Consider the following 26,860-nt stretch of genomic DNA (forward strand, 5'->3'; position numbering starts at 1 on the left):
AAGTGACCAACCACGGTTACATACATAGCTCACACTTGAGCCAACAAAGTAATCATTTTGCCAGCCACGGGTGATCCGTCCATTAGAGATGCTTGCAGGTGGCTCACAAGCTAGAATAAAAGGGAAAAATACAGCATTGACACAGAACGGGAAATCTCCTAAAAGAAGGGAGGCAGCATAAATACTGTGGAGTTTCTTGACACTACATTTCCAAAAAAAAAGGTGCTTGGAGAGGCACAAGTCTCTAATACCTCTGACAATCTGCCAGCACTTTCTGTTAGTTTCTGGCTGTGAATTAGCATCATACCCATCTCATTGTGAGAGCAAAGATAAAAATAGCAACATGCAAAATACTCTTAAAAGAGCTCTTTGACCTGTAGGGCCCCCATGGATCGTTGTTCATATGCTCACAACACTGAATAATTGCATTGAGTCAACTGCACTGAATTATTGAGAATTAGAGCCAGACCCTGAGAAGTACTGAAGGCCTGCAGCTCCCATCAACTTCAACAGTAGGGTCCCCCTGCATGGCTCCCTGAGTCATTAAATTGGCCCTGCTACATCTGCACCACTAAATTCCAGATCTGAACCCCTTCCATAGCCACTGAGTCTGCAGTGAGATGGCCTATGGCTCTACATATTTTCAGTATTTAAGGGCTAAGATGTTAAATAGCCCCCAAGTCATTGCAATGTGCCCTCCACCCTTTCCTAATCTCAGTCATTCTAGTGTGATGAAGAAATGAATCACCTTTGCACTCAGGGACAGGTGCATCCCAGCGCGGAATTTCCCCATCACCAGCTATACAACGAATGGAGGATACTCCAACAAGTGACCAACCAGGGTTACATACATAGCTCACACTTGAGCCAACAAAGTAATCATTTTTCCAGCCACGGGTGATCCGTCCATTAGAGATGCTTGCAGGTGGCTCACAAACTATAATAAAAGGGAAAAATACAGCATTGACACAGAACAGGAAATCTCCTAAAAGAAGGGAGGCAGCATAAATACTGTGGAGTTCTGCCAGAACCCCCTGAACGAACATGCTAAGCCTCCTCCAAGTTAGGAAACTCTTCTAGAGTCCCCCAAGTTCCTCACCCATCCCCACTAGCTACTGAACTGTCCCACCACAGCACCCTCCCAATATAATGAGCCATCCTTTCCCCATATGTCCATCCCTCTCAAACTAGTGAGGAGGAGGACTGTTTAGGGTGAAAGAAGGGGACAGAGCTGGTTCTGGCAGGCTATGTAATTTTTCATTGTGGTTAGCTTTAGTCTTCTGACACTGTTCTGGGATCGTCACACATTTCCGACGGTAGCCAGAGTGACGTGTAAAGCAGTCCCAGTGCTGCCCGTTGAAATAGGCCTACAGCTCTGAAAATGCTCGAGTAACTAATAACTCCAATAACAGATATTACCTTACCCCCCAGTCTCTCTAATCCCTCAGCTGGCTTTTTGAAAATCCATGGATGCTTAAATTTCTCTTTTCATGTGCTCAGTGTTTTGAGAACTGACCCAACACTGACGCGGGTGCCAGAAGCATTTGTACTACTGCTCCCACTCAATGGTTGTGTTGTGGGATGACAACTTTAATCTGTGACAAGATCATTATAATGGTCACAGTGAAGCTCACTGCTAAGGGAGGCACAGAATCATTGTGTCCTCTGGGCATCCCAGCCATCCTCTGCCTCACCCAGCATCATCTACACTTGGGGCAATGTTGTCTGGTCTCTGGACCACTGGGGGAACAGGGCATTGTGGATGCCTTCTCACATCAGAGCTCCCTTAATCCAGGGCAATCTTTCTGCAGAAGCCTTTTTAACTCAGGGCTAGTCCTTAAAGGTACAGAGCATATTTATCTTCAAGAAATCTGAACTGCAAAAGGCATTTATTTGTACGGCCATATAGTCCAGGCACTAACTTCAATAAACAGCATTCTTTAAATGCTGGCTAATGAAGAATAGTTATAAAGTACTGGGAGACTGTGAAAATTCTCCAAATACAGTTTAATAAATCAGTTGCTGACAAGCAGATACTCTAGATGGGGTAAACACTAACCTGCAGGAAAGCACAAAAGGATCTTCCTCAGGTATAGTCGCTAGTTAAAGGATTGGTATGTAATTGTGCTAAGAATGATGCAATGGGAGAGACCCCATACTTTCTATGTTTGGCAGGCATCCTCTGCTATCAACTGATTTGTACTTTGAAATCCAACAGCAAAGGCAAGCTGTGGTAACCTATCAGCAGCATGGGAAGGACCTGAGATGCAGACTTTGCCATGCACATAATTTAGCTACTAAGAAAACAGAGAAACATCAGTTGGCAAACAAGTGGTGATGCTATGACAAAGTAATCATGTCTACTGTAGAAGTGGGAGATAGAGACGTATTACGCAATCTTAGTCCCACAGTAAATGAGAAAATTGCAGATAGGTGGGAGTCGTTAGTCAATATGGTACTACAGCAATTGGAAAGTGAATTACATATCTACAAGGTACAGGCAGAGTTGGGAGAAGGTTCCATCCAACCCTGCACCGGGACATGCTTTGTCCTTGTGGATTCATTTCTGTTTCCAAAGCTATGGAGGTAGAATTGTGGAAGACACTCCAGTAATCTGGAAAATTTGATTAAAAAGTAGCTAATGCAAGCATACAAATTGAAGAAGGAGGTGAATCTTCATATGATTCCATTCTACAATCAAACTAAATCCTGTAGCAGGGGAATACTTCATTCCATGAAGATCAAAGTGAAGAAGCACAAACACCAGGAAATTCACCAGATGAGCTCTGCACTGCAGCTGGGGTGAATTTGCCTAATTCTATCAACATCTGTGAGAAGTTCTATAGAGGTGCCTAGCTGAAGAAGTAAAACTAGAAGCCCATCTGCCCAATCTGTGGACCATGTTCTTAATTTTGCTACTGCCATTAGGGAGTAAAGGCCCACAGGCAATACTCGCTTATATGCACCTTTTGGTACTACTTGAGCATGCCGATAGACACAGAGAAGATAAAATTGCCCGTCATAGATATCACACTGCCAGGACATCAGTCATTTAGGTAGGGGAGAATGTACCCCACATAGAATCATAGAATTGTAGGACTGGAAGGGACCTTGAGAGGTCATCTAGTCCAGTCCGCTGCACTCATGGCAGGACTAAGTATTCTCTTGACAATCCCTGGCAGGTGTTTGTCTAAACTGCTCTTAAAAATCTCCAATAGAGATTTCACACCCTCTCTAGTCAATTTATTCCGGTGCTTAACCACCCTGACAGTTAGGAAGTTTTTCCTAATGTCATGTCCAACCTAAACCGCCCTTGCTGCAATTTAAGCCCATTGCTTCTTGTCCTATCCTCAGAGGTTAACGAGAACATTTTTTCTCCCTCCTCCTTGTAACAATCTTTTATGTACTTGAAAACTGTTATGTCCCCTCTCAGTCTTCTCTTCTCCAGACTAAACAAACCCAATTATTTCAATCTTCCCGCATAAGTCATGTTTTCTAGACCTTTAATCATTTTTGTTGATCTTCTCTGGACTTTATCCAATTAGTCTTTCCTGAAATGCAGCGCCCAGAACTGGACACAATACTCCAGTTTAGACCTAATCAGCATGGAGTAGAGTGGAAGAAATACTTCCCCCAAGGTTTCACACACAGCACAATGGGACCTTGGATCCTAACTGAGTCCTCTGTGTGCTACCATAATATAAATATACAAGTACACAGCAATTACACTTTGAGTGTTAGATGTTCCTTTCAAAATCAGAGCTGGAAGGTCACTGTATCAGTTCTTTACCATTTATACAAACTGGTTTGCAAACTGTAACAAAAGCCCCTTAAAATAGAGATGAACCTATAATGTGAGATTCAGTCAGATTAATTTAAAGAACCTAAACCATTCAAAGAAGAGTAATGGATGGACACCAAGAAAAAGTGCATGTGTGAAATTGGAGCTGGCTAATAACCATGTAGGGTGATGCATTCTTTTGGTGGAAGGAAAATAGTGATACCCTCCAACCACTTTTTGAAATGGATGGAGTCAGGGGGTCACAAAGCCAGTCCAGCTACAAGCACAGGGATCTTGTTTTCCGTGTGTTTACAGAGTGCTGTGTGTACTTAACAACTCAAAACAATAGGATCTGTCATGGTCACCATACATCTACTCTCCCTGCAGATTTCTTCAGAGGAAACTCAGCCTACCCCCTGCAGACCCCAGCCTTCACCAGCTTCTTTTCTCCTCTTTTACCAGAGATCTGCTGACACCCCACTGGGCAAGTACCCTGGAATGAACTGCGGGGAGCTGGAATGAACCAAAGTCTTACAACAACAACATCCCACTAGTAAGCTCATGCAGTGCCATTCACCAGCTTTGTTCCTTCTGTGCAGCTAACAACATACATTGACTCCCTTTGTGTGTTCTCGCCTCATGATGGAAGAACAGTAGAGAAAGGGAGGAGAAAGAATGTTTGTGAAATGTCTCGGTGCCAGTAGCATTTGGCCTGCCTGTCAGTCATTGTAATGACCCTGCATTTCTATCACACTGTTCAACCTGTTATGCCCAGAGCTATTTCATCCACCAGAGAAATGCAGCTACTTCTCCAAGGTCCCAATTCAGCAAAGCACTTGAACACGTGCTTAATGTTAAGCATGGAAGTGGCTCCACTGAAATCAACACTACGCCCTTGCTTAGAGTTAAGGATGTGCTCGAGGACTTTGTGCAATGAGGGCCTAAGTGAAGAAAAACACCACATCCTTTTGAAACTGTAGGAGAAACAGAGGGAGGCAGAGTGCAATGGCAGAGCTGGAATTTGACCAGGAAACCAGGGTCAGTGTTCTAAGAAGGACATGGGATCCTCAGGACCTTTCAGGAGAGGATTGAAGGGGGAGACAGAGGTTCAGGGTGATAGAGGCAGAAGAGGGGAAGCTAGAAGGGAGGAGGTGGGGGTGGAAGTGAAGGGAGAGGCCCGCTTTCCCCACTGGGGCCTCCGTGTGCTACCATAATATATGTAAGCAGAGTCAGGATGAGCTCTACCCTGACATCTGGTGGTGAATTATGGCGAGTGTGGAAAAGAACTCCAGGGGCTGATCTTGTTTGCATAGGCACACCCACTCGCCTGGCATGAAACAACAGCAACTGAAAGTGGTTACTTTGGCTGGTGTGGGATCCCCAGTTTCTCTATTATTGGGGCAGGAAGAATAAAGTTTTGTTACCCTGATTCTGTGAATCAAGGCCAGTGGAACTGTTGTATGACAGAAGGACTGAGTGAGTCCTTCACCATTACCTAAGTAGCACTTGCTTGACAAGGGGCATGGGTTACAAAACCCAGTGAATTGAGAGAGGATGGGGACAGGTATTTGTACCTGATGGTATAGGCCCCCTCTGAGGGTTTGAAACACCAATTGCACCACCCCCTCTCTCCACTGTTGAATGTCAGAGCTAACTTTGATTCCATTAGGAGTCTAGTTACAGGCTGCTGAGCTGAATTCACTTTGGGCCAACGGTGCACTAGCACTGGGGCTCCCCTACTATACTATGAGCTGAAATCGCTAAGAGCTGAAATCACAAAAGAGCTAAAGTTATTAAGAGCTGAGATCACTGAGTGCTGTGTTAACTAGTGGGGGAGCCTGAAGCTATATTGCTCAGCAGCTGGCGGAGCAATTTGTGGGGACGACTGGAGGAGCAGCGAGCGGCGTGGAGCCTTGTGGGGATGGTTGGAGTGGCCCAAGGAACGGTGAGCGGAGCTGTTTGCGGGGACGGCTGGAACGGCTCACAGGTCGGTGAGCGGAGCGGAGCAGTTCGTGGGATGGCAGGAAAGTGGACTGACTCGTGGTGAAGGCTGTGGCGGAACCCCCACGGAGAAACAGACGTCTGGCCAGCCTCAGATCACGTAATGTGCCCCTTAACACCCTGCGTGCCCCCCCCTTTTACTCTGGGGCTGCACTGACCAGGGACAGAGACTTTGGGGGTTGTTGGACTTTTGGGACTTTGGGTGGTTCCTGGACCCAAGAGACTTTGCGGGTGTTGAACTTTGGGGACTCTGGGTGATTTTTTGGGTTGCTGGATTCAAGAGCCAAAGAGAAAGGACACAGCTGGGGTGGATTTTGCTCATGGTTTGTGTTATGAATCCTGTTTGTGGTGTTTTTCCAATTTTATGCTGATGTCGTTTACCTCAAGTTATTAAACATTTTCTGCTACACTCAGACTCCGTGCTTGCGAGAGGGGAAGTATTGCCTCTTAGAGGTACCCAGGGGGGTGGTATGTAATTGTCCCAGGTCACTGGGTGGGGGCTCGAGCCGGTTTTGCATTGTGTTATTGAAACGGAACCCCTAGATACAGAACCCGGCCCTTGTTGCTGCCAACTTAGATGGGCAGAAGGGTTACATATAAATATATAATTATGCAGTAATTACATTGTTTGGGAGTAGGTCAGGGATAGCAGGTCACCATGTCAAAGTTCTTTATCATTTATACATACCTCGTTCGCAAACTGGTAATGGAGGATGCCATGCACCATTACGGTCACACTTAATCAATCCATAATGGTCTTTGAGGGCGTAACCGGGATTACATTCAATGCGACTCTCGTCCTTATACACATAGGTTTCTTTTCTAGATGTCACTCTTCCATTGGTAATGTTTGGATATGGACAGCTAATTTCTGTGAAACACCACCAACAGTGTTAAATCAGAGCAAAAACAATTCTGCAGATTCATTTACAAGCAGCAGCGGAACATTTTGCTAGCTCTAGAAAGTCAGCATTTCCTTCACATTTTTGAAGAGGCTGGTTTTCAGTGGAAGTTTTATATCATTGACAGACACAGCAAATCATTTCTTCCTGCCATGAGTGTTAGTGGGCGTGCCTCGTGGATTGAGGAGCACCCTTTTCAGTTTTCTTCTGGGTAACTATTTGAATTGAGGTTGGCAGGATATTTTGGTTTTCAGCAGGGTTCTAAACACTGATTAGTATGTTACAATAAATTGTGTAGAAGCCATCTTGATTATAATCTGCCTAAGGTTATATGGAGATTGTAGGTGGGAACAACAGATCTGTTCATGAATGTGTAAACTATTAACTATGACCCTGCTTCCTACTGTTAAAGTAAGAATTCCCAGAAGACACACACTCGCACTCTCTCTCACACACACACTTGAACCACATATCGACTATAGAGTACAGCTTTCTAAATTTGTGTTAATTCTGTACCTCCATTAAAACAAAAAGCTAAACCAAAGATTAATATGCTTACTCTGACAAAATTCTTGATGTTCAGACCATGTAAAATCTTTTTGACAGGTAACACTCGCAGAGGATATTCCAGGGATTAATTCATAACCTTCCACACAGTTATATTTCACTACAGTACCAGCCGGAAACAAGTTGCTGTTAGAATGATCTTGAAAAGTATTACGAATGTAAGGTGGGTCATCACAGCTACCTAAGAGTAAAAGTAAAAGTTTAAGGACATACATAACCAGGAAATCTTATTGAGAAATAATTCTTCTCTATAAGAATGTGACATGAAAGATGTGTATATTAAATAAAAACAACCCCAAAACCTAAAACCCTATCACAAAACAAGAAACTCCACTACACATGCTTCTCTCTCGAGGAGAGGATGAGAAGAAAAAACAAAACAAAACAAAACAAAACATACATGCGAGGTGCATAGTTACATTATTTAATGCAATACTGGATGGCACTGAGATATTATGGTGATGAGTGCAGTATAAGAACTTATACAATAAATACATAACTCTTCTTCAGTAGATCTTTACAAAGAACCTCAGTATTATTATTCCCGTTTTACAGGGGAAACTGGGCCACAGAGTGAGGAAGTGACTTGCCCAAGGTCACTCAGCAGGGATAGGACCCAGGTCTCCCGAGTTCCACTTCAGTGCTCTATCCACTCAGCAACACTGCCTGCAATAGAATAAAACTGGAATCCCTGTTTTCAGCATACGAGTCATTTAACCGAAGTATCATGGAGCTGTGTCAGCACAGTGGCATGCAAGCTTACAAAGCAGTCACTATTTCCTCTCTTAAAACAAAGGAGAATCAAACTGGCTGTCCCTGAATCTTGGGCGACCAAGGGCTGCAGGGTCAGTTTGAAGGAGGTGGTAGTCACCATATGACACTTACTTCGCTCACAAACTGGTAACTGAGGATCCCATCTACTATTTTCATTGCATTGAAGTACGTTACTGCCTTTGAGGGTGTAGCGGGGTTCACACTCAAACAGAACAGAGGCTCTGTAGGTGTATACAGGACTATATCCAGTCATCTGTTTTCCATGGTCAACTCTTGGCTGTTCACAGCGAACGACTGTGTAAGAAAAACAGTGTCAGCTTGGGAGGTTTACTGTTAAATCCAAAATTGGGAACCAAAGTGAAGATACTTCTGTGGAATCAGATCTATTTACCAAGAGGATATGAACAGACTTGAAAGCACATACACATGGCCCTGCAGAGATATCATGACATGTCTGAACACTCCTGCCCCTGTCCCTGCCAAATCCACCCCAGAAACCACCTATTTATTTATTAGAAACATCGTGTTAAGGAAAAGCAGGAAAGTATCAGTGGGTCTGATGCCATATTCTCAAATTCCTTGGGGCATCGGTTTTGATAGAACCTAGTAGGCAAGATTTAGTCTTCATCTAGCCTCTTCTTAACTCAAGTAAAGTATCAAACTACACCTGCTGAATTACTGACCACCTGCAATGGCAGTTCTGTCACAGGCAATTGTGGGGCTATGGGGTTGGGAGGGGAGGGGAAGAGAGAGAGCATGCACACACATAATTACAATCTTTGACAAGAGAGGTCTCATTGGGCAGCAGGAGCTGTTGGAACTGCCCCGTCTTCTTGCTTATCATTTGTGGACATTATGTCATTTCTCCAATCAGAGTTCCAGCTGTGCTTATAGCTGACAGACACTCAGATCTGGTCTCCTGTGAAGATAGGCAGATATGCTCCTGGCTTACCTGCAGAAACCTCAACAGGAATAGTTTCTAGAGTGAGCAAAAAATTAGATTTGTTTCCCACATATGTCTTATCAAACATATGACCAATTTTTAAAAAAACACTCATAAAATGGGGTCTTCAGTAAGTTCCATGGCCACTTCAATAATATTTTATATGAGTTTGTTTGTTTGTTTGTTTGTTTGTTTTGGGGGGGGGGGGAACATTACAAACAATAACATAAAAAATAAAACATTTTTAGTAAAGTTGACAGTTTTTCACAAAACAATTTGCTTTTTTCCAAAAAAGCACTTTTTTTTACATAAAAACTTTGTTGAAAAAATTTCGATCAGCTCCAGTATTCTTCTTCTGAGGACTCTAAGTGAGGACAGAAGCTGAATAAATTCCACTTCTCTATCCTTCTCCTTCTCCTCTCCTTCCCCACCCAGCTCCAAGTCCTGCTCCATCCCCTGTCTTGGCACAGCTTCTCTCTTTGAGAAGCAGAAGATCTTGTCTGGCTCTCTCCTCCATGTGAGTAGTCAGTCTCATGTTGCCAGCCTGTCTCCCCACATGGAGATTTTCCAGGATTCCATGTCACTTCCTCCTCCCATACTGACACCAACTGCCTCTTCTAGCTTCCTGGCTCCTTGCCTGAGGGAGGGGTTGGAACACAGAGCATGGGCAGACCAAGGAAGCAGGCAGCAGTTCTTGGCAGGGTGCGTGGGAACTGAGGCCAATCTGGCCACAATACGTGTAATTCCCTGCACCCCTTAGTGTCTCTCCAAATCTCAAACTGGGCTCTATTCTCCAATGGGTGTTACTAAGAACATGTGCTGAGGGGTGGGAATAAGATTAGGAGTCCTGGGGACAATCTGTTAAACAGTGGCACTGTTACGACTTACGTTGCTAATGTGTATGTGCACACTGCCACTTGTTTTACAGTAATTGGATTCCGTCACCTTTGCATTCAGGGGCAGGCCCGCTCCAGTCTCCATTTATATTATCCGTGGATGTACAGTGAATGGAGGGCTCTCCAATAAGTGAGAAAGGAACCCGTCCCCTTTCTACAGTGTTACACTGGTAAGTGACAGATGTCCCATAGTTGAATTCCTCCATCGTTGTCCCAGTATGTGTCCCGTGCTCTATTTCTGGAGGAGGCAGGCAAGGTATCACTGAAGGGGGGGAAAAAGGAAAGAAGGGAAGCAAGAGAGAATTTAATTTATGTCATATCCAAAGTCTTATGAGAGAAGAAGAGGCTGAAACGCAATGGACCAAAACCTTAGATTGTTTAAAATCAGTATAGCGCCATTGACATCAAGGAAGGAGCACTGATTCACCAGCAGAGGACCGAGCCTATTAACTACAATGGAGTTTACGCCAGCTGGGGCTCTTGCCCTATGGGAGACAAGATTTTTAAGACTAGAAAACGGGCAACGTTTCCTAATGTAGTTATGCCGCCAGGATGTGGTGGGAGTGGATGCACAGACTGAAGGGTCATGAAAGCCGAAGAAGGGAGGAGAAATCAAATCAAGGTCTTGCCCATTCAAGCGTATTAAGGATTCTATGGCACTTCCTCCAAAGGGAGGAGTGTTAGCTATTTTGGTAATTAATCCCGCCTCCTTAAACTCTGCCTGCAGTTTCAGTGGAGTCCAGAATGCTTCACTCCCTGTCCTAAACAGTTACTGCTCTTTACTGTGAAACGCACCTGTCACTTTCCATCCTAGGGATAGCTGTGTATGAGTGACAGGCAAAGTTATCCCTAAATATAAAGATATCTGTAAAGTGCTCAGAGATTGTGCTATAAGCATGTTAATACTATATCTGAAGAGCAAGGGTCTGATTCAATTTACACCAGCCGGGGATCTGGTCCAAGCTCTGTTAACCAAGAATCTGAGTCTTTTGTGCTTCTACCCCACAAACAGACAGATTCAGAAGCTAACAAGGTTTTCTACAACATGGTGCAAGAGGAAAACAAAACTTGAGCGTTCAATAATTTAGTATGCAGTGAAATGATAAATGAGTTGTATTTCAGAATCCATCCAGCAGGAGAAAGTACGCTTTTCATTGTCTAACCCTGATTACACTTTCCCCATAAAGCTTTTAAGAGTCTCTACTCACCTTGACAGTATGGAATATCTTTGTCCCATATAACTTGTGATCCTTCAAGCACACATTTTCTTTCTGCATTTCCAATTAGTCTGTACCTGAATAAAACGGGGGGGAATGGAATTTATACGATACAAACTGAGATTGGATGTCTTGCCTAGTCCATCATCAATAAGGCTTTGATTCTCTTACATCATCATTAGTAGGGTTGGTCAACAACTTTTCATCAAAACTATTTTTCAACAGTAAATTGGATTTTCAATTAAATGGGGTTTTTTTTAAAAAGCATCTGTTTTCTGCAGAAATTTTCCATGTTTCATGGAAAAATAGAATGCCCCCAAACTGAAATATTTTAATCCCAAAATGCTGCCACGGTGCCACTTTGGAGCTGTAGCTTGGATGCCTCATTCTCCTAGATAGGTTGGTCTCCCAGGTGAGGATACATCTCCCATGATTCATCATGGCCTTCGCAAGAGGAGGTAGGATCATGGGAATCTGTGGGCTTGTCTACACTTACCGGAGGGTCCGGCGGCAGGCAATCGGTTTTCTGGGATCGACTTATCGCGTCTAGTGAAGACGCGATAAAATCGATCCCTGATCGCTCTGCCGTCGACTCCGGAAATCCACTGCGGCAAGAGGCGGCAGCGGAGTCGACGGCAGCGCGGCAGCGGTCGACTTTCCCCCGTCCTCACAGCCAGGTAAGTCTACCTAAAATACGCAACTTCAGCTACGGTATTCACGTAGCTGAAGTTGCGTATCTTAGGTCGGACCCCCGCTGTAGTGTAGACCTAGCCTTAGACTGGGTTGCTTCTAGGCCCAGGACAAACTATTGCCAGGTCCCTAATCAGGTGTAAGGAAACAGAAGGTATTTTATTTATCTGTCGCCCCCTTCTGGCAGGCCACCATCTGCAGCAGACTTACTCAGCACCAGCAGGTAGGTCACTGGTGACAAATCAAACAGAGTCCTGTGTCATGCCCACATTCCTTCAGGGAGGCCCTGGCAGGCAGCTATCAAGCCATTCCTGGCCTTATCCAGGCCTCTCTCAGAGTGAGAGCTGGAGGTCTGCTCTCCTTCACAGTCTGCCCCCAGCTGAGCTGTGTGCTCTACTTTTAACTCCTCCCTCCAAACCTGACACCTACAGCAGGTGTAGCAGGGTGGGGGCTGACTGAGCCTACATCAGCTCATTAGCCTTTTCCTGGGGTTTGTATGCCCCATCCCAGAGTCCCTCGCTGGTTAGCCTGACATTGATCCCAGGCAGTCATGGAATGGCCGATATGGGATGCGATCAGTAAAGGATGGCAGCTTTCATTGGTTTCATGGAAAATAAATTTTACAGAACAAACTTGATATTGTTTTTTTCATTAGATTAGAAGTTTGGTTGATGAAGATAACTCATTGATATAATAATATACCTAGACTTCTGTAAGGCACTAGATTTAATACTGCATGCCGTTCTGACTAAAAAACTAGCACTATACAAAAAAAATCAAATAGATTAAAACTGGTTTAACTGATACATCTCAAAAAAAGAGAGAGTATGGGAGTGGGAGTATCTAGTGGGGTCCCCCAGGAATCTGTTCTTGGCCCAGTGCTATTCAATATTTGTATCAATTATCTGGAAAAAAGTATCAAACCATTGCTATTGAAGTCTACAGATGACAGATTGGTGCAATGGTAAATTACGATAAGGCCAGGTTAGTTCTATAGAGTTATCTGGATTGCTTGGTAAACTGGGCTCATCTGAGCACCGTGCATTTTAATACAGCTAAATACAAAGGTATAGGTATAGGAAAAAAGAATGCTGGTCACACAGAATGGGGAGACTCTATCCTGGAAAGCAGTGGTTCTGAAAAGGACTTAGGGGTCATGGTGGATAAACAAGTGAACATGAGCTCCTAGTGAGATGCTGTGGCTAAGAGGGCTAATGCGATACATGGATACACAAGCAGGGGACAATTCAGTATGAGTCGGGAGGTGGTATTACCTTTATATACAGCAGCCATGAGGCTACCACAAAAATACTGAATCCAATTCTGGTGTTCACACTTCAAAAAAAGATATTCAATTGGGAAGAGTGCAGAAAAAGGCTACACGAATGATTTGAGGCCGGGAAAATATGCCTCATTAGGGTGGAGGAAGCTCAATCTATTTAGCTTTTCAAAGAGAAGATTAAGAGGTGACTTGATCATGGACAGTCTGTAAGTACCTACACAGCTAGAAGATTTGATAATAGAGGCCTCTTTAATTTAGCAGAAAAAGGTATAAAAAGATCCAAAGGCTGGAAGCTGAAACGAGATAACAGTTTGTGCCTTGTATGTAGCCTGAATTTAACAGTGGAGGTAATTAACTATTCGAGCAACATACCTAGGGATGTGGTGAAATCTCCAAATCAAGATTGGAATTCTTTCTAAAAATATGTTCTAGCTCAAATACAAATATGGGTTTGATCATCAGTAGGTGAAATGTTCTAGGCTGTGTTATACAGGAGGTCAGACTAGATAATCATAATGGTCCCTTTGGAAATTAATAACCTATAAATCTATCAGCACAAACTGCCCATTACTCACCCCTCTTCACAGATGAAGTTTACTGTTGCACCAAACATGAGATCTGTTAGAATAACAAGTCTGCCATTTTCTGGCTCTCCAGGGTGACGGCATGATTTTGCTAGAAAGAAATAAGACTGGAATTAGTCTTGATTTGCGTGTCTTGACTCAGTAAAATGTAACCATAAAAGAACTAAAGATTCTGTCTCTATCAAAACTCTACTCACTTTTTGCCAGCTCAAAATACAGAGCCAGTCTTAACTTGGAATTTGTATATGTGCTTGTTTAAATCAAACTCTGTTCCATTACCATGTGTGCATGTGAATATTTCACCTGTGACAGTTAGAACGTCTTCCAGCCTGGAGTAGTCTACTATTTGAGGTTCAAAATCCATTTTTAGCATTGTGTTTTAAAGCTTCAGAGCAGAAGGAAACCTTTGTAGACATCTTTGGAGTTGCCCATGAAGATCAAGGAACAGCAGGTTTCAGATATGAACTGGTAATTTAGTGGTACAGCAGGTTTCAGATACGAACTGGTAAAATCAGTGAACTTAACCCCTCCCTCCAGGCATACAGTCCCTCATTATGCTCTATAATCAAAAAGGGCTGATGAAAATCAATTAGTTTAAAAAAAGAAAAGTAAAAAAACAAAATACTCACCCTTGCAAAACTCTCCAGCGTCTGACCATCGAGAATATTGCATGCACTGAAGAATGGATTTTTGTACCTTGCTATAACCTGGGCGACAGTTGTATTCCACTTTGTTACCAACAGCAAACTTATTCTGATTTCTGTACTCCTCCTTTAGCTCAGCAAAATTAAAACGCGGTGGCACACCACAATCACCTAGTGACAAAACAGAGGTGTCAAAAATATGTAACTGGGAAAATGTGCTATAGTCCAGACCTCATTTACTAAAGTGTCCTTTCTTGGAATACTAGAAGGGTCGTAAAAAAAAATACCTGAGTTCTCCCTCCTAACTGACCCCTGCTACTCAACCTGGTTCTCTCAAAGATTTGGCTTAAAAAACATTTTTGGCATCAAACTAATCTAAGTTCTCCTTAAAGTCAGGAAAATAATCTTCCTATCTGTAAGGGGAGGATAAGGATGCAAGAATTATTTTCTCTGCAGCTTGTCTGGACAGAACATAATATGTCCTTCCCCATCATCACTGTGATGGTTGCTGCGGCTCCAGCTGTGACACAAAACACTGCAGGCTGGGTCCTAGAGGTGGATAAGCATCTGGACTAGAGCTGCTAAGGTAGAACCAAAACTAGTATCCTTGTACCCAGTTTATTCTACACTTTGAATCCAGCTGGGAAAGGGTAAGTTATTGGAGGTGACACAGACCTGGTGCTTGTTACGCTACTGGCACCAGCTGATGGACAAAGAGGAAAGGAATGGCCAAAAGGTGTGTGTCGGGGGGAGGGGGAGACTGCTGATAAACTTCTAGTGGGATTTTAGACTGTCCAAGGCCCAGAAGTGCAGAGGCAGCAAGAAAAACGATCAGAGGGAAACAACAAAGTTATATGAACCTCCAAAAAGAGGTTCCTCACACTGAGATTTCACTGGATGTTCAGGCTGGTTCTTATTTTACCCAGATGGATTTGCCGGATACTCATGGTTACTCACTGTTTACAGCAACAATGAAGGCAGCAGCAAGTAACAGTGGAATGGTGGCTATGTAAGAACGCTGTTTTCCAGGGTTTAGAGATAGCATCTTTCTTTATGTCACGTTCTCTTCTTGCAGACCTAACAAGGAAGTTAGCACATCTCTTTCCAGGCCAAAGATCTGTAAAAATATGGGGATGGGGGAAGTAAAGTGTTTCATTTACATTTAGGATGAACATAAATTGTAAGCTCCTTGGGGCAGGGACCATCTCTTTGTCCTGTGTTTGTACAGCAGCTAGCCCCTAGGGTCCTGGTCCATGACTGTGGCTCCTAGGAACTTGATCATACAAGTAATAATAAACATAATACAATACCTAGCTCCTGTATAGTGCTGTTCATCAGTAGATCTCAAAGCACTTTACAACAGAGGTCAGTTAGCCACATCCTCAGCAGGTGTAGGCTGGGGTCGTTCTATCGAAGCCGGTGGAGTCACCTTGATTTACACCTGCTGAGGGTGTAGCCTAGGCTATTAAAAACAGAAGCAAGGTGGGGAAAGTTGAGAGGTGAAGTCAAACATCCCTACAATAAGAAAACAAGGGTTTTAAATGATCTGGAGAAAGGGGTAAACAGTGAGGTGGCAAAGTTTGCAGATGATACTAAACTGCTCAAGATAGTTAAGACCAAAGCAGACTGTGAAGAACTTCAAAAAGATCTCACAAAACCAAGTGATCAGGCAACAAAATGGCAAATGAAATTTAATGTGGATAAATGTTAAGTAATGCACATGGGAAAAAATAACCCCAACTATACATACAATACGATGGGGGCTAATTTAGCTACAACTAATCAGGAAAAAGACAGTTCTCTGAAGACATCCACGCAATGTGCAGCAGCAGTCAAAAAAGCAAACAGGATGTTAGGAATCATTAAAAAAAGGGATATAGAATAAGATGCAGAATATATTATTGCCCTTATATAAATCCATGGTACGCCCACATCTTGAATACTGCGTACAGATGTGGTCGCCTCATCTCAAAAAAGATATATTGGCATTAGAAAAGGTTCAGAGAAGGGCAATTAAAATGATTAGGGGTTTGGAACGGGTCCCATATGAGGAGAGATTAAAGAGGCTAGGACTTTTCAGCTTGGAAAAGAGGAGACTAAGGGGGGATATGATAGAGGTATATAAAATCATGAGTGGTGTGGAGAAAGTGAATAAGGAAAAGTTATTTACTTGTTCCCATAATATAAGAACTAGGGGCCACCAAATGAAATTAATGGTCAGCAGGTTTAAAACAAATAAAAGGAAGTTCTTCTTCACACAGCACACAGTCAATCTGTGACACTCCTTGCCTGAGGAGGTTGTGAAGGCTAGGACTATAACAGGGTTTAAAAGAGAACTAGATACATTCATGGAGGTTGAGTCCATTAATGGCTATTAGCCAGGATGGGTAAGGAACGGTGTCCCTAGCCTCTGTTTGTCAGAGGGTGGAGATGGATGGCAGGAGAGAGATAACTTGATCATTACCTGTTAGGTTCACTCCCTCTGGGGCACCTGGCATTGGCCACTGTCGGTAGACAGGATACTGGGCTGGATGGACCTTTGGTCTGACCCAGTACGGCCATTCTTATGACTGCAAGTTTCACATAATTCCTACAGGCTTTAATCAGACACATTTCTTTGCCTTTTTTTGAAGTCATGTTTTTTCTTTAAATGAAAAATAAAATCCCAAATGAATAGGAAGTTATTTAATTTTTCGATCTACTGAAACCTGCCTCACATCTCACTTTCCCAGGGCACATTTATAGCACGGTAAACAGAAATGCCTGAATCTTGGCACACTTCAGGGTTCAACAACACACCCTGCATTAACCTCATAAGTTATGTGATTAACATGGCTCAAGCCAACCTCCAATCCTCAAGTCCTACTATGTCTAATAATGGCGAGCAGAGTGGCTTAAAGGAGACAGCAGTGGCCTAGGACTCAAGAGATTTGGGTTCTATCCTTGATTGTGCCATTAACTGGCTGTCACAACCACAGGCAAGTAACATCACTGCTCTGTGCCTCAGTTTCCCCATCTGTACCCATTGAGAGAAACAGTCATGAATAGATAAAGAACAAACTGTCAAAGGCATTTGTTTCTGTCAGTTGTATTGTGACAGATATTGCAACTGCATGAATTACCTTTGGGGACCAGATAGTGTTCATTTTATGAACGGGTTATGTATCACTCTGGGCCAGGGATTGTTTGCCACTTTGGTGTGGGGGAAGGTTACTACAGCTCCTCCAGAAACCAAAAATAATATGTGTGGGGGGAGGGTGATGAAGGTGAATCACTCAGGATGAGAACACCTCCCTGGAGAGCTTCATATATACTAAGTCAAACTGGATTTTCCACAGACAAAGAAAGTGATTCCGATATAAAAAGGCTGAGTTTAAACTGACTCATGTGGCCTCCTTTTGATTCACCAAATGGACAGGACCCTCTGTCCAAGGGGAGACCTCAACCCTTAGGAAAGCGTTGGAAGGACTTTAGCTTACTAGGGTCCCATAAGACTGATGGACCTCTGGATCCTTTTACCGTACGTATATGAACTTTTATTTATTTTTTGTATGTTTACTCTGTAGTGCTTTTACCCTAAGAATAAATGCATTTGGCTTTGTGGAGGCTGGTTGGTAGTTGGTATAGACTATAGTAGCCCCTGGGAAAAGGTTAATTACAGGCAATCTCAGCAAGGTGCAGAGGGATAGCAAACCTAAACTCCTTGCCTGGAGGGAAAGAGATGCAGGTCTCCACCAGAGAGAGGTGATGGCAGGGAGCCTGAAACCTTAAGAGGCAGTTAACTCAAACTGCGACACCACAGTCTCTCACCCCTGGATGGGGCTAATGAAGCACTCAAACTAGATGAGGGAGAGCATGAATGCTACCTAAGTCTCATAGGTCTCTTACTGGTGATTAATGGAAAGGCTTATGTTAATTTCTACTCCCCTATTAAACAATTAAATTAGCTAGTTACGTATAACCATTGTACAACACGTAGCTGATATTTGCAGTAACAAAATAAGGTAAAACATACCTGAAAGAAGGATTCAGACTTAAGAATGATTGCAAATTGTTTTATAAGAATGTGACTTCTTGTGACTGTTTGGAAGTTTTATTGTATCTCTTCAGACCCTTTTTGTTCTTTGCATAAAGCGATTTGACTCCTCGGTTAACAACTGAGCTTTCCGCATGATAAAAGGTAACAAATTCACCTCCCAAAGCACAAACCTGTCCCCAAAATACATGCCGACTGCTTATCAGTTTGTCAGGCTTTGTTATTGCCAGGACATTGGCACTTTCCAGCCAGGCAGCCAAATTAATGCCAGAGGGACATAAATTGATCTGCACTTTCCAGAGAATTTATATAGTCCTCGAAGTCCATTAGAATACTCTGACAGAAAAAAAAATTGCTCTATTCATAAATCTCTATGGAACAAACCCTATTAGACATGGACAGGTAAAGCTCCCTCTGGAGTCAGCACAACTGCTGTGCAATATATTATACCCATAGGTCTGTACAGGTGTGTGAAAAATACGTAGCGTCAATTGGAGTTTTGTACAAGTCAGTAGCGAGTGCCTGAGTCCCATTTGCAAAAGTGCCTTAGGCATTTATGGGCTTGAACCTGCTCCCCTGGAAGTCAATGGCAAAACTCCTATTGATTTTAATGATTCAGGATCAGACCCTAAGTGCCTAAGTCACTTTTGAAAATGAGCTTTAGTCCCTCGGGAGCCTTTGAAAAAAATCTTACCTCATGACTACAAGATGTGCCCCATGTAGACAACTGCAAGAGACTCCTGTTGAAGTTATTAGCTTCCAACTAGTAGTAGTACTTTAAAATCACCTAGTCACTTTCTTTGTCTCCCTCTCCCCGGTTCCCTTAAACCTAATACTTCTTGCTGTTATTCTGTTATTTGCTAGCTCCCCCTCTTCTGCTAAGTCTGGCTTTGTTTACTAATATCTGTGCATATTTGCTAGAATCGATTATATTGAGGTTTAATAAATGGTTCTGGATTTCCTGCTTCCCCCCAGCCCATTTTCCCTGGGCTTCCCTCAGAGCAATGTTGCCTTAAGTAATTGGCTGCAATCACAGTCAACTTACCGGTAGGTTTGTCAGCAGGAGGCAGAGCGCGCTCAGGTCTATTTGGTTACTGAAGGATGAAATGGGATCTCTGACTTTTCCAGTCTAGCCTGTCCTGCACCCAGGGATCACCATACTAAACAAGAAGCTAGCACAATATGCTTACACATACAGAAGTGCGGAGATATGGTGAAATTGAGATGAGGTTTCAATCTGGGGCAATGGGGGGAAGGTTGGTGCACCAGCTTATCTATAAATGATTAACTCCTCCTCTAAAATGACAAGGAAGTAAATTATTCAACCTGCAATCAAATGTTAGATAATTCATTTCACCGCAAGCAGATGTCGAAATTGTTTACTTACTGCGCTAATCTGCCAACTCTTTACTGAAAATGACATGAATAAAGAGTTCTCTGGAATTTGGTTGAATAGTTCATTGTTCCAAGAGCAAACAAAGACTGGTGGACTCACCAGCTGGTATATAACTACTGTACTACAAAGGGCTATCTGTTTTGCATTTACGAAAGGGAAATTTATGAAAGTGGAAAACCCACAACAGTTTGTGTATATCATGAGTAGACTCCTCCTGACCTGACGGTATTTTATGATGGAGGTTTTTCCAATAGTTTCTCCCACTTGGGGCGAGGGAGGTGCGGCAGCAGTAGAATTTGCTGCTTATCTCCTCCGCTCTCTTATGTGCTTACTAAGCAGTGGATAACTCCAGCAGCCCAGACATTGTTGCCTCTTACCACAGCTGTAGAAATAGTCTGTGTTATTTTCTCCGTTACTAATGCTTCACTTTCTTCATCTTTTTTGTCTGGTGACCAAAGCTGCACATGAGTTCCGAAGTTCTGGAACTCACAGCTGGAAGGACCATGTACAGTGTTGACAGAAATTAAACAATGTTTTACAAACATGAATTAAGTCGTGCAACACCCCTGTGGCAAATATTAATCTGACCCTTTTGCAGAATGGGGGAACTGAAGGGCAGAGAAATGAAGTCACTTGCCCAAGAGCATCCAGTGAGTCTACAGCGGAACTGGGAATAGAAGATTTCAAATCCTGTGACTTAAAATCTACCCTTTATCTTCCACAAAACTATTCTTCCTCCCATCCAACCTACAGACACAGATACAAAGGAGGCCCAAGTGTATACAGCGTTACAGGTACAACTCAGGTGCTGTGGTGGATTGGGTGTCTGGACCGTGCCTCATGTGCAGCTTTGGTCACCTCCTTTCAAGAGACACTGAAGAAAGAGGACCATGCAAGGGCTATACAACTGAACAATGGCCTACAGCCAAGGTTTCCCAAAGTGACTCTGAATGCCCAACTTGTGAAACTTTAAAAGGGGCCTGGTTTGGTTTGGCTTTTATTAAGAGGGAAGGTGCGCAATATTTTTGGAAAATTAGACTCCTCCAAGACATCTCCAGTTGGACCTCTAAAAACACCGGTCACTTTTTAAACTCTTGCCTAATGATTCTGCTTGGGTAATAAGTGTCACGGGATCAGGCCTAGCCCTTCAAAAGGCTAAACATACCTGGATGTGACTCTCAAAAAAACAAAGAGGGAGGGAGGGAGGGATGGTGAGTTACCTTTACAGATGGGTGCAGGTGCATGCCACTCCTGGGAAGACGTACAATAAATATTTTTTTCTCCAAAAAGACTGCAACCATTGGCACAAGTGTATGACTTGTTTTCCCTCATCAGCTCCCCAACTAGACGCAATGCTGTTGTCAACCTTAGGACTAACTCCACAAATTTCAGTTTAAAAAGAAAAACAAAACCCAGCACAACTGGAAAACAATCAGGAAGTTCTCATTCCCCTGTGCGGAGACAGAAGAGATGGTTGGCAAAAAAAAAAAAAATCACCCCCTGCAAGAAGGAACATGCCCCTTTACTATGCAATATTAGCATAGGATCTGTGCTGTATAAAAGTAATTCTGCAGCACCGATCAGGTTTCTTTTGCAAGTGGGAATAACTCTAGGCTTTGCAGAAGCAGCCACGCCAAAGGATAGGGTGCCAAGGACTTATTGCTAAGGTTACAATGGCTGCTCACTATAGCATCCATATCTAACACTAGCCCCTGCAGCACTATATGTAACCCAGTTACACTGCAGATTGGAGATCTCGCTCGTCTACTTAATTGGATTTCTCAACTCGTACACTCGAGCAGATGGAGCACAGATCTCTGAGCGCAGGGGCAACTAGCCACTTGAGGGTTCTTGTGCATATCAAAACGACGAGCTTAGCTCTGGTTATAGTGAGTTGCACTTTTTTTTTTTTTTTAAGCCTGCCACTGTGGGAGCGGTTCTTTTGTAGTCAGTTAAGTGCTCTTGCAAGGTGGTGGGCTGAGTTAGGGCACAGGCAGCAGCACTGCAGGCTTACCAGACCCTCACTCCTTAGGTGCTGCATCCTAACCTAAAAAGACCTACTCCTATAGGCAAGATAGGATCTCACTGGCCTCTTTGCTTAGCTACTTCCTGTACCAAAGCCAGCCAGAACTAATTATGGTATGGTCACCTGTCCACTGAGAACTAGCCAGACGCAACCAGATCATTTGACTCTGACCATCTATCACATGGTAACTACTCTAGAACCAGAGCTGGATTTCAACCAGCCACCTACAGAGGAAAAAGCTCCCTATCCCATTACAAAATCCCTGAGCCACATTTACACCATCTATTTTTTTTAGACCTCAAAATAAGTTCTAGGTCCTGTTTGATTTGGAGATTGGGAAGGTTCAGAATGGGGCTCTTATTTTTTTCTCACCCCTTTGTTCGTCATATCCACTGGGCAGGAACATTTAGCAAACAAGGCAAAAAACAAAATTTGTAATAGGGTTTGAAATGCCAAAAAAAGTTAGTAAGTTTGAGCTCCCTGAAGGCTTCTTTACAAAGCCCCTCACTGTCAGTCCCATCTTCAGTGTTACAGTTTTCTTCTGCATTTCTGGTATTACTCTGCAAGTAGATTTAATGGACTTACTGAACAGAATAGGAAGCCAGGTGGCCAGATTGAACAACATTAGCCATATCTTCATCTTTTAATTCCCTTCTTGTCCCAAAGGCTGGATTCCCAGCGTATCACACAGCAGAGGAAAAAGATCCTGTAAGATCTAGAAACAGGAGACAAAACCAGGAGCAAGAACCAGTGAAAGAAGTAGAGTTTAATAAAAGCTTCCTGGAAATGGGGTATAAAACACAGGTTAAGGTATCCCTCTCCCATATCCCCCACTATCCACTGAGAAAATGTTCTTACAAATCGCGGTTCGTGATCAAGGAGATATTTAGGCACAGAAACAAAGCAAATTAGGAGCAGAAGAGCCCAGCAGCAAAGGGTTAAAGAAATCAGGAGGGAAACAATTTTAAGTGGAATTGATTTATTTTTTACCTGAGCCCAGGTTAAAAAAAAAAAAAATAAGCAGAGAGTCTGTGTTAGTTTTCACTTTGTAGATGCCTTTTTGCATATTGGCTTATTTTGCTGAGCAAGTTTGGGCAAGCTGAGACTCTGCTTTGCACAATAGAGGCATTGACCTCAGTCAATATTTAATCACTAGTCCTCTACAGGAACTAGGTTCATGTCAAGCACAAACCACAGGCCTTCCCCTCAATTTTCAGACAGCACAGAATATAAACAGCTGAAGAATTATTTTGTGCGGCATGTCACCTCTTGGGAGTCTGTCTGACAGACAATAGCCCCCATGCCCTACCGCAAGGCCCAGTAGCAGGGAATAAGGTAGGTTCCATAAACACCTAGACAAAAACATGTCCCCACTTTGGCAGGCACAGAGCATCATGCAGCTTCCTTAACCCACGGCTCTGCATCAGGCATTTATACAGTGGCTGGTGCGGGGGGTCGGAGGGAAGAGTATGCATCTGAAGAAGTGGGGTTTTTACCCACGAAAGCTTATGCCCAAATAAATCTGTTCGTCTTTAAGGTGCCACCGGACTCCTCATTGTCCCATTTCTTAGAGCTCAACAGCTTCCCAGCCAGGGAATTAGTGTTTCTCCCTGGCTCTTTACAGGTTTGTCTGCAGTTTGGAGTACCTTTTCTTGGCTGTTATGATGGACTGTTTATTCCAGTCTACAGCTTCAAGACCAGTGCATGGCTGCCCCCTTGCCATTTCTCTAGGAATTTCACAAGTAAGTCGCTGAAGCTGGGCAGCTACCAGACATCAGGGGACTTAACAGAGTTCCCTAAAGATCCCCTCCCGCTAAAGAGTTATTGTGTAACTGACACCATGAGGCAGGAGGTAAAGAACACCTAGGATCTGTGCTCCCACTATGCAGGGAGGTAGCGATACTTCTTGGGGTTACAATGCCAAGTCACTCCTTCTACCAAATAAGTTCGCCTGTGCAATGCTGCTTAACTTTCATAACCCTTCCAAATCAAACACCACATGACATCCACAAACACGCCCACACAGGTCTTCCCAGTCTATCCCACTGCTAGAACAGCTCACTTGAAAGTTTATTTATTTTTAGTTAATTTTTAAAATGTAAAACACACCTTGATATAAATACTCAAGGTCAGATTTTACATTTGAAAGAAACAAATATTTTTCAAAACCATGATTAGAAAAACCCTCACTGACCTTCCCTCCAAACCAACTATCTACCAGCCCACCAGCACCCTCACTCAAAAGTTGGGAGGAAATCTGAGCCTTGGCTTGTGTGTGAATATTAAATAGACTTGGGTTGTCAAACTAATGGGGAAAGTCAATTTCTGAGTCAAAGAACCCTCCACTGAGAGCTCCTGGCTGCCAGCTGCAGATGTTTAAATCTTGGGATTCTCAGTGTTGTTAACTCTCATGATTTTATCACAAGTCTTGTGATACCGGTTGTTTTTCTTAATGTCCCCTCTCCTGGAATCATGTGATTATATGAGACTCTAGGCTTTCCTAAAAGACCGTTTATAATCCTTATAGTTGTAGAGAAAACTTGAAAATGTGAACCCTCAGTGCTCGAACACCAGAATGCAAGTAAAAAGATCCCACTGTTTTTTTAAAATTATGATTTTAAGCCAATTATAATTTTTGGGGAATTATTGCAGCGAGGGTATAAGGTGTGGATGCAATAACTACTTAATGTCATTCTCAAATCTTACCAATAATTGATCCACTTTGCATAGACCAGTCTTGTCTCCTTTATACATTTTAACTGTTACTCTCCTAATGGTTTCCACAGACTCTATATATTCACAGACATTATTATGGTGTTACGAAGCCTGCATACAACATGAACCCCAAACTGTCAATGGAAGCTTTGCCCATTACAGCAAATACCGGAGGGAAAAATCACAGGGGAAACAAGATTTGTTTTTAGAGACCCTTTATTATAAATGAACATTTGTGAATGTCTGTGTGTAATTGCAACCAGCACACAGAAAATATTTCCAGGTAGGTTTGCAAATACTGTACTCTTCAACCTGAACATAAAATTAAAAAGCAATAAAGTACCAAAATTCCAAGTATTCTTGGAACAAACATCTCATAAGATATGGAAAAAGGACATAAGTGCAATATACACGCTATGTTCATGATACACTACTGATACAGACAAAATTCTGACTGCACAAGGACAGCAGAATTGGGCCTCACTGCACCCTTTCAAAGCCAAATAACTATGCATGTGACTTCATTCAAGACAGGAACCTCTGATGTACAGCTTGATGCAACCCCTTCCTCCCTCCCATTTATGTATTTGTTGCAAGTATCCAAGATCACATCAAGCACACACAAATTTAAGTTACCCAGCCCGATTTAATTTTGTTTTATCTCCGTAAGCCTTTTTCAACATTCTAATTACCCCTGATACCTCATAGATGAGATGGAAAAGATTTCACACAGGTGAAAACAAACATTTTTCTTTTTTGAAAACTATCATTAAAAGAAAGACATGAAAAAACACTGCAACTCACCAAATGTAAAAGAAGACAGCAACTGCATCTTAATGCAAGGTCCTGAGGGATAGACGGTGCTTATTTCATAGTGCAGGATGCAGTGCCTTGTTGTGTATTAACAGCTACTGGACATAAAAGCTAGTGAAAATTAGATGGAAAAAATCTAGCATTGGGACAATACCAGGGAAGTCAATGAACCACTTAGTCCCTGGCTAAGCTGACTCCTGACAGAATATCAAACTGGTGCAAATGTAGCTTGCACTTATTTTGCAGGCACTGGCATGAAAATGGTGTAACTGCTTTGCTGCTCGTTTTCTGACAGGCTTACACAGCAAAATGTAACTTTCACCACTAACAAATTTGTTCCTTAGGAACGTACCAAGGCTAGATTCAGCTTTGTTACATCGGTGTGGAGTAACTCACCTGGCACAACTGACAATGGAGTTACCTCAGATTGAAAAAGGTGTAACTAGTGTGTAATGGTCCCCACTCGGGGTTTGGTTGGGAAGTGTGGCCTAGTGGTCACAGCCACAACCCCGGACTGCCAAGGGGGCTGTGGGGAGGGGAGCCCGGGCCCTCCCACTCCATCGGACTCCAACCCAGGGCTCTTCAGGCTACCAGTAACCTGGCAACCATGGCTACTTGCGGCTGTCCTCCCTGGGCCTCTTCCACTCATCACCCCCACTGGGGTCAGCTCAGTCCAAGCCTTTGCCTGGTGAGGAAATCCAAATCAACAGAAACAAGAGGGAGTTGCCAATGTCCAGGGCCACCAGATACTTCCCTCTTTGCTTGTCTCTACGGAGGGTCCTCCCTTCCCTTAAGGAGGGCCCCTTTGGGCGGCTGTGTCAGAGCCTTTAGGTTTCCTTCTGTTCTACTAGAGCTATGGGCTGCTCACCTTCAGCACTGCTCACCAAATGAGCTAATTCATTGCCTTTTAATTCCTCCAGCAAATGGAGCATTTGCTGCCCATGTGGTGGGGCGGGGCTGGCTGAACCCAAAACGAGCCCTTGTTGTTCAATGTGGGGTTTGTACACCCCATCGCACAAGGCCAGAATAATTGTGCTTAATCTTTAAGTAGGGCTAAGATAGTGCAACCCGTCCTCATGTTGGAGCACTCACTCACATGAGTAGCACTTAATTAAGAGGTGAAAGAGACAGCATGAAAAATTATATCGCTGGGTTCACCTCTCAGTTAATAATGACAAAACTCTGAACTCGGCCTGAATAACTCTGGCACCAGCCAAATACGTACATCAGTAATGGCTTGAAGCAAGAATGCATTTGTAAGTTTAGCTGTGCCAAGACGTATTCCTACATCTAAAAGCACATTTTATCATCTATTCTGTTATTCACCTATACCTAGGTGCAGAGTATAAGAATTTCATTGTAAAAGAAAGCTCAATACAACGTTGCCGGTACTAATATATTTATAAAATTATATATCCCTTTTGCAAGCTGAATTTAAGGTCAAACATTGATTGACAAAGATATGGGACTTAACTTAAACACTGGGGGCCACATTCTGACACGTTCTACACATGCTTGTTAGCACCTTACCCTGCAAGCAGCGGGACTACTGGCACAGTAAGGGTACCAGACCCAACTTCCTAAAACACGTTT

At 43.2% G+C, this 26,860-nt stretch overlaps 1 protein-coding gene and 1 long non-coding RNA gene across 2 annotated transcripts; both read right to left on the minus strand.

Moving 5' to 3' along the window:
- Positions 1-856: 856 nt before the first annotated feature.
- On the minus strand, positions 857-14,298 carry LOC112118373 (zona pellucida sperm-binding protein 3 receptor-like). The gene is made up of 9 exons (XM_029912308.1): positions 14,267-14,298; positions 13,629-13,728; positions 11,073-11,158; positions 9,914-10,126; positions 8,137-8,319; positions 7,244-7,432; positions 6,471-6,653; positions 2,529-2,614; positions 857-937 (listed from the first exon to the last, which is right to left on the minus strand). Exons 2-9 carry the CDS (start codon positions 13,664-13,666, stop codon positions 857-859), a joined length of 1,059 nt encoding a protein of 352 aa, XP_029768168.1. The 5' UTR covers positions 13,667-13,728; positions 14,267-14,298.
- A 17-nt stretch (positions 14,299-14,315) lies between these two features.
- Positions 14,316-19,553, minus strand: LOC115271256. Its single transcript, XR_003899862.1, has 3 exons — positions 19,363-19,553; positions 15,239-15,398; positions 14,316-14,452 (listed from the first exon to the last, which is right to left on the minus strand). It is a non-coding gene; the product is annotated as an uncharacterized LOC115271256 (long non-coding RNA).
- Between the last annotated feature and the right edge of the window lie 7,307 nt (positions 19,554-26,860).

This window comes from Terrapene carolina, unplaced genomic scaffold (genome assembly GCF_002925995.2).
Source record: "Terrapene carolina triunguis isolate 2854851 unplaced genomic scaffold, T_m_triunguis-2.0 Scaffold198, whole genome shotgun sequence".
Taxonomy (NCBI): Eukaryota; Metazoa; Chordata; order Testudines; family Emydidae; genus Terrapene; species Terrapene triunguis.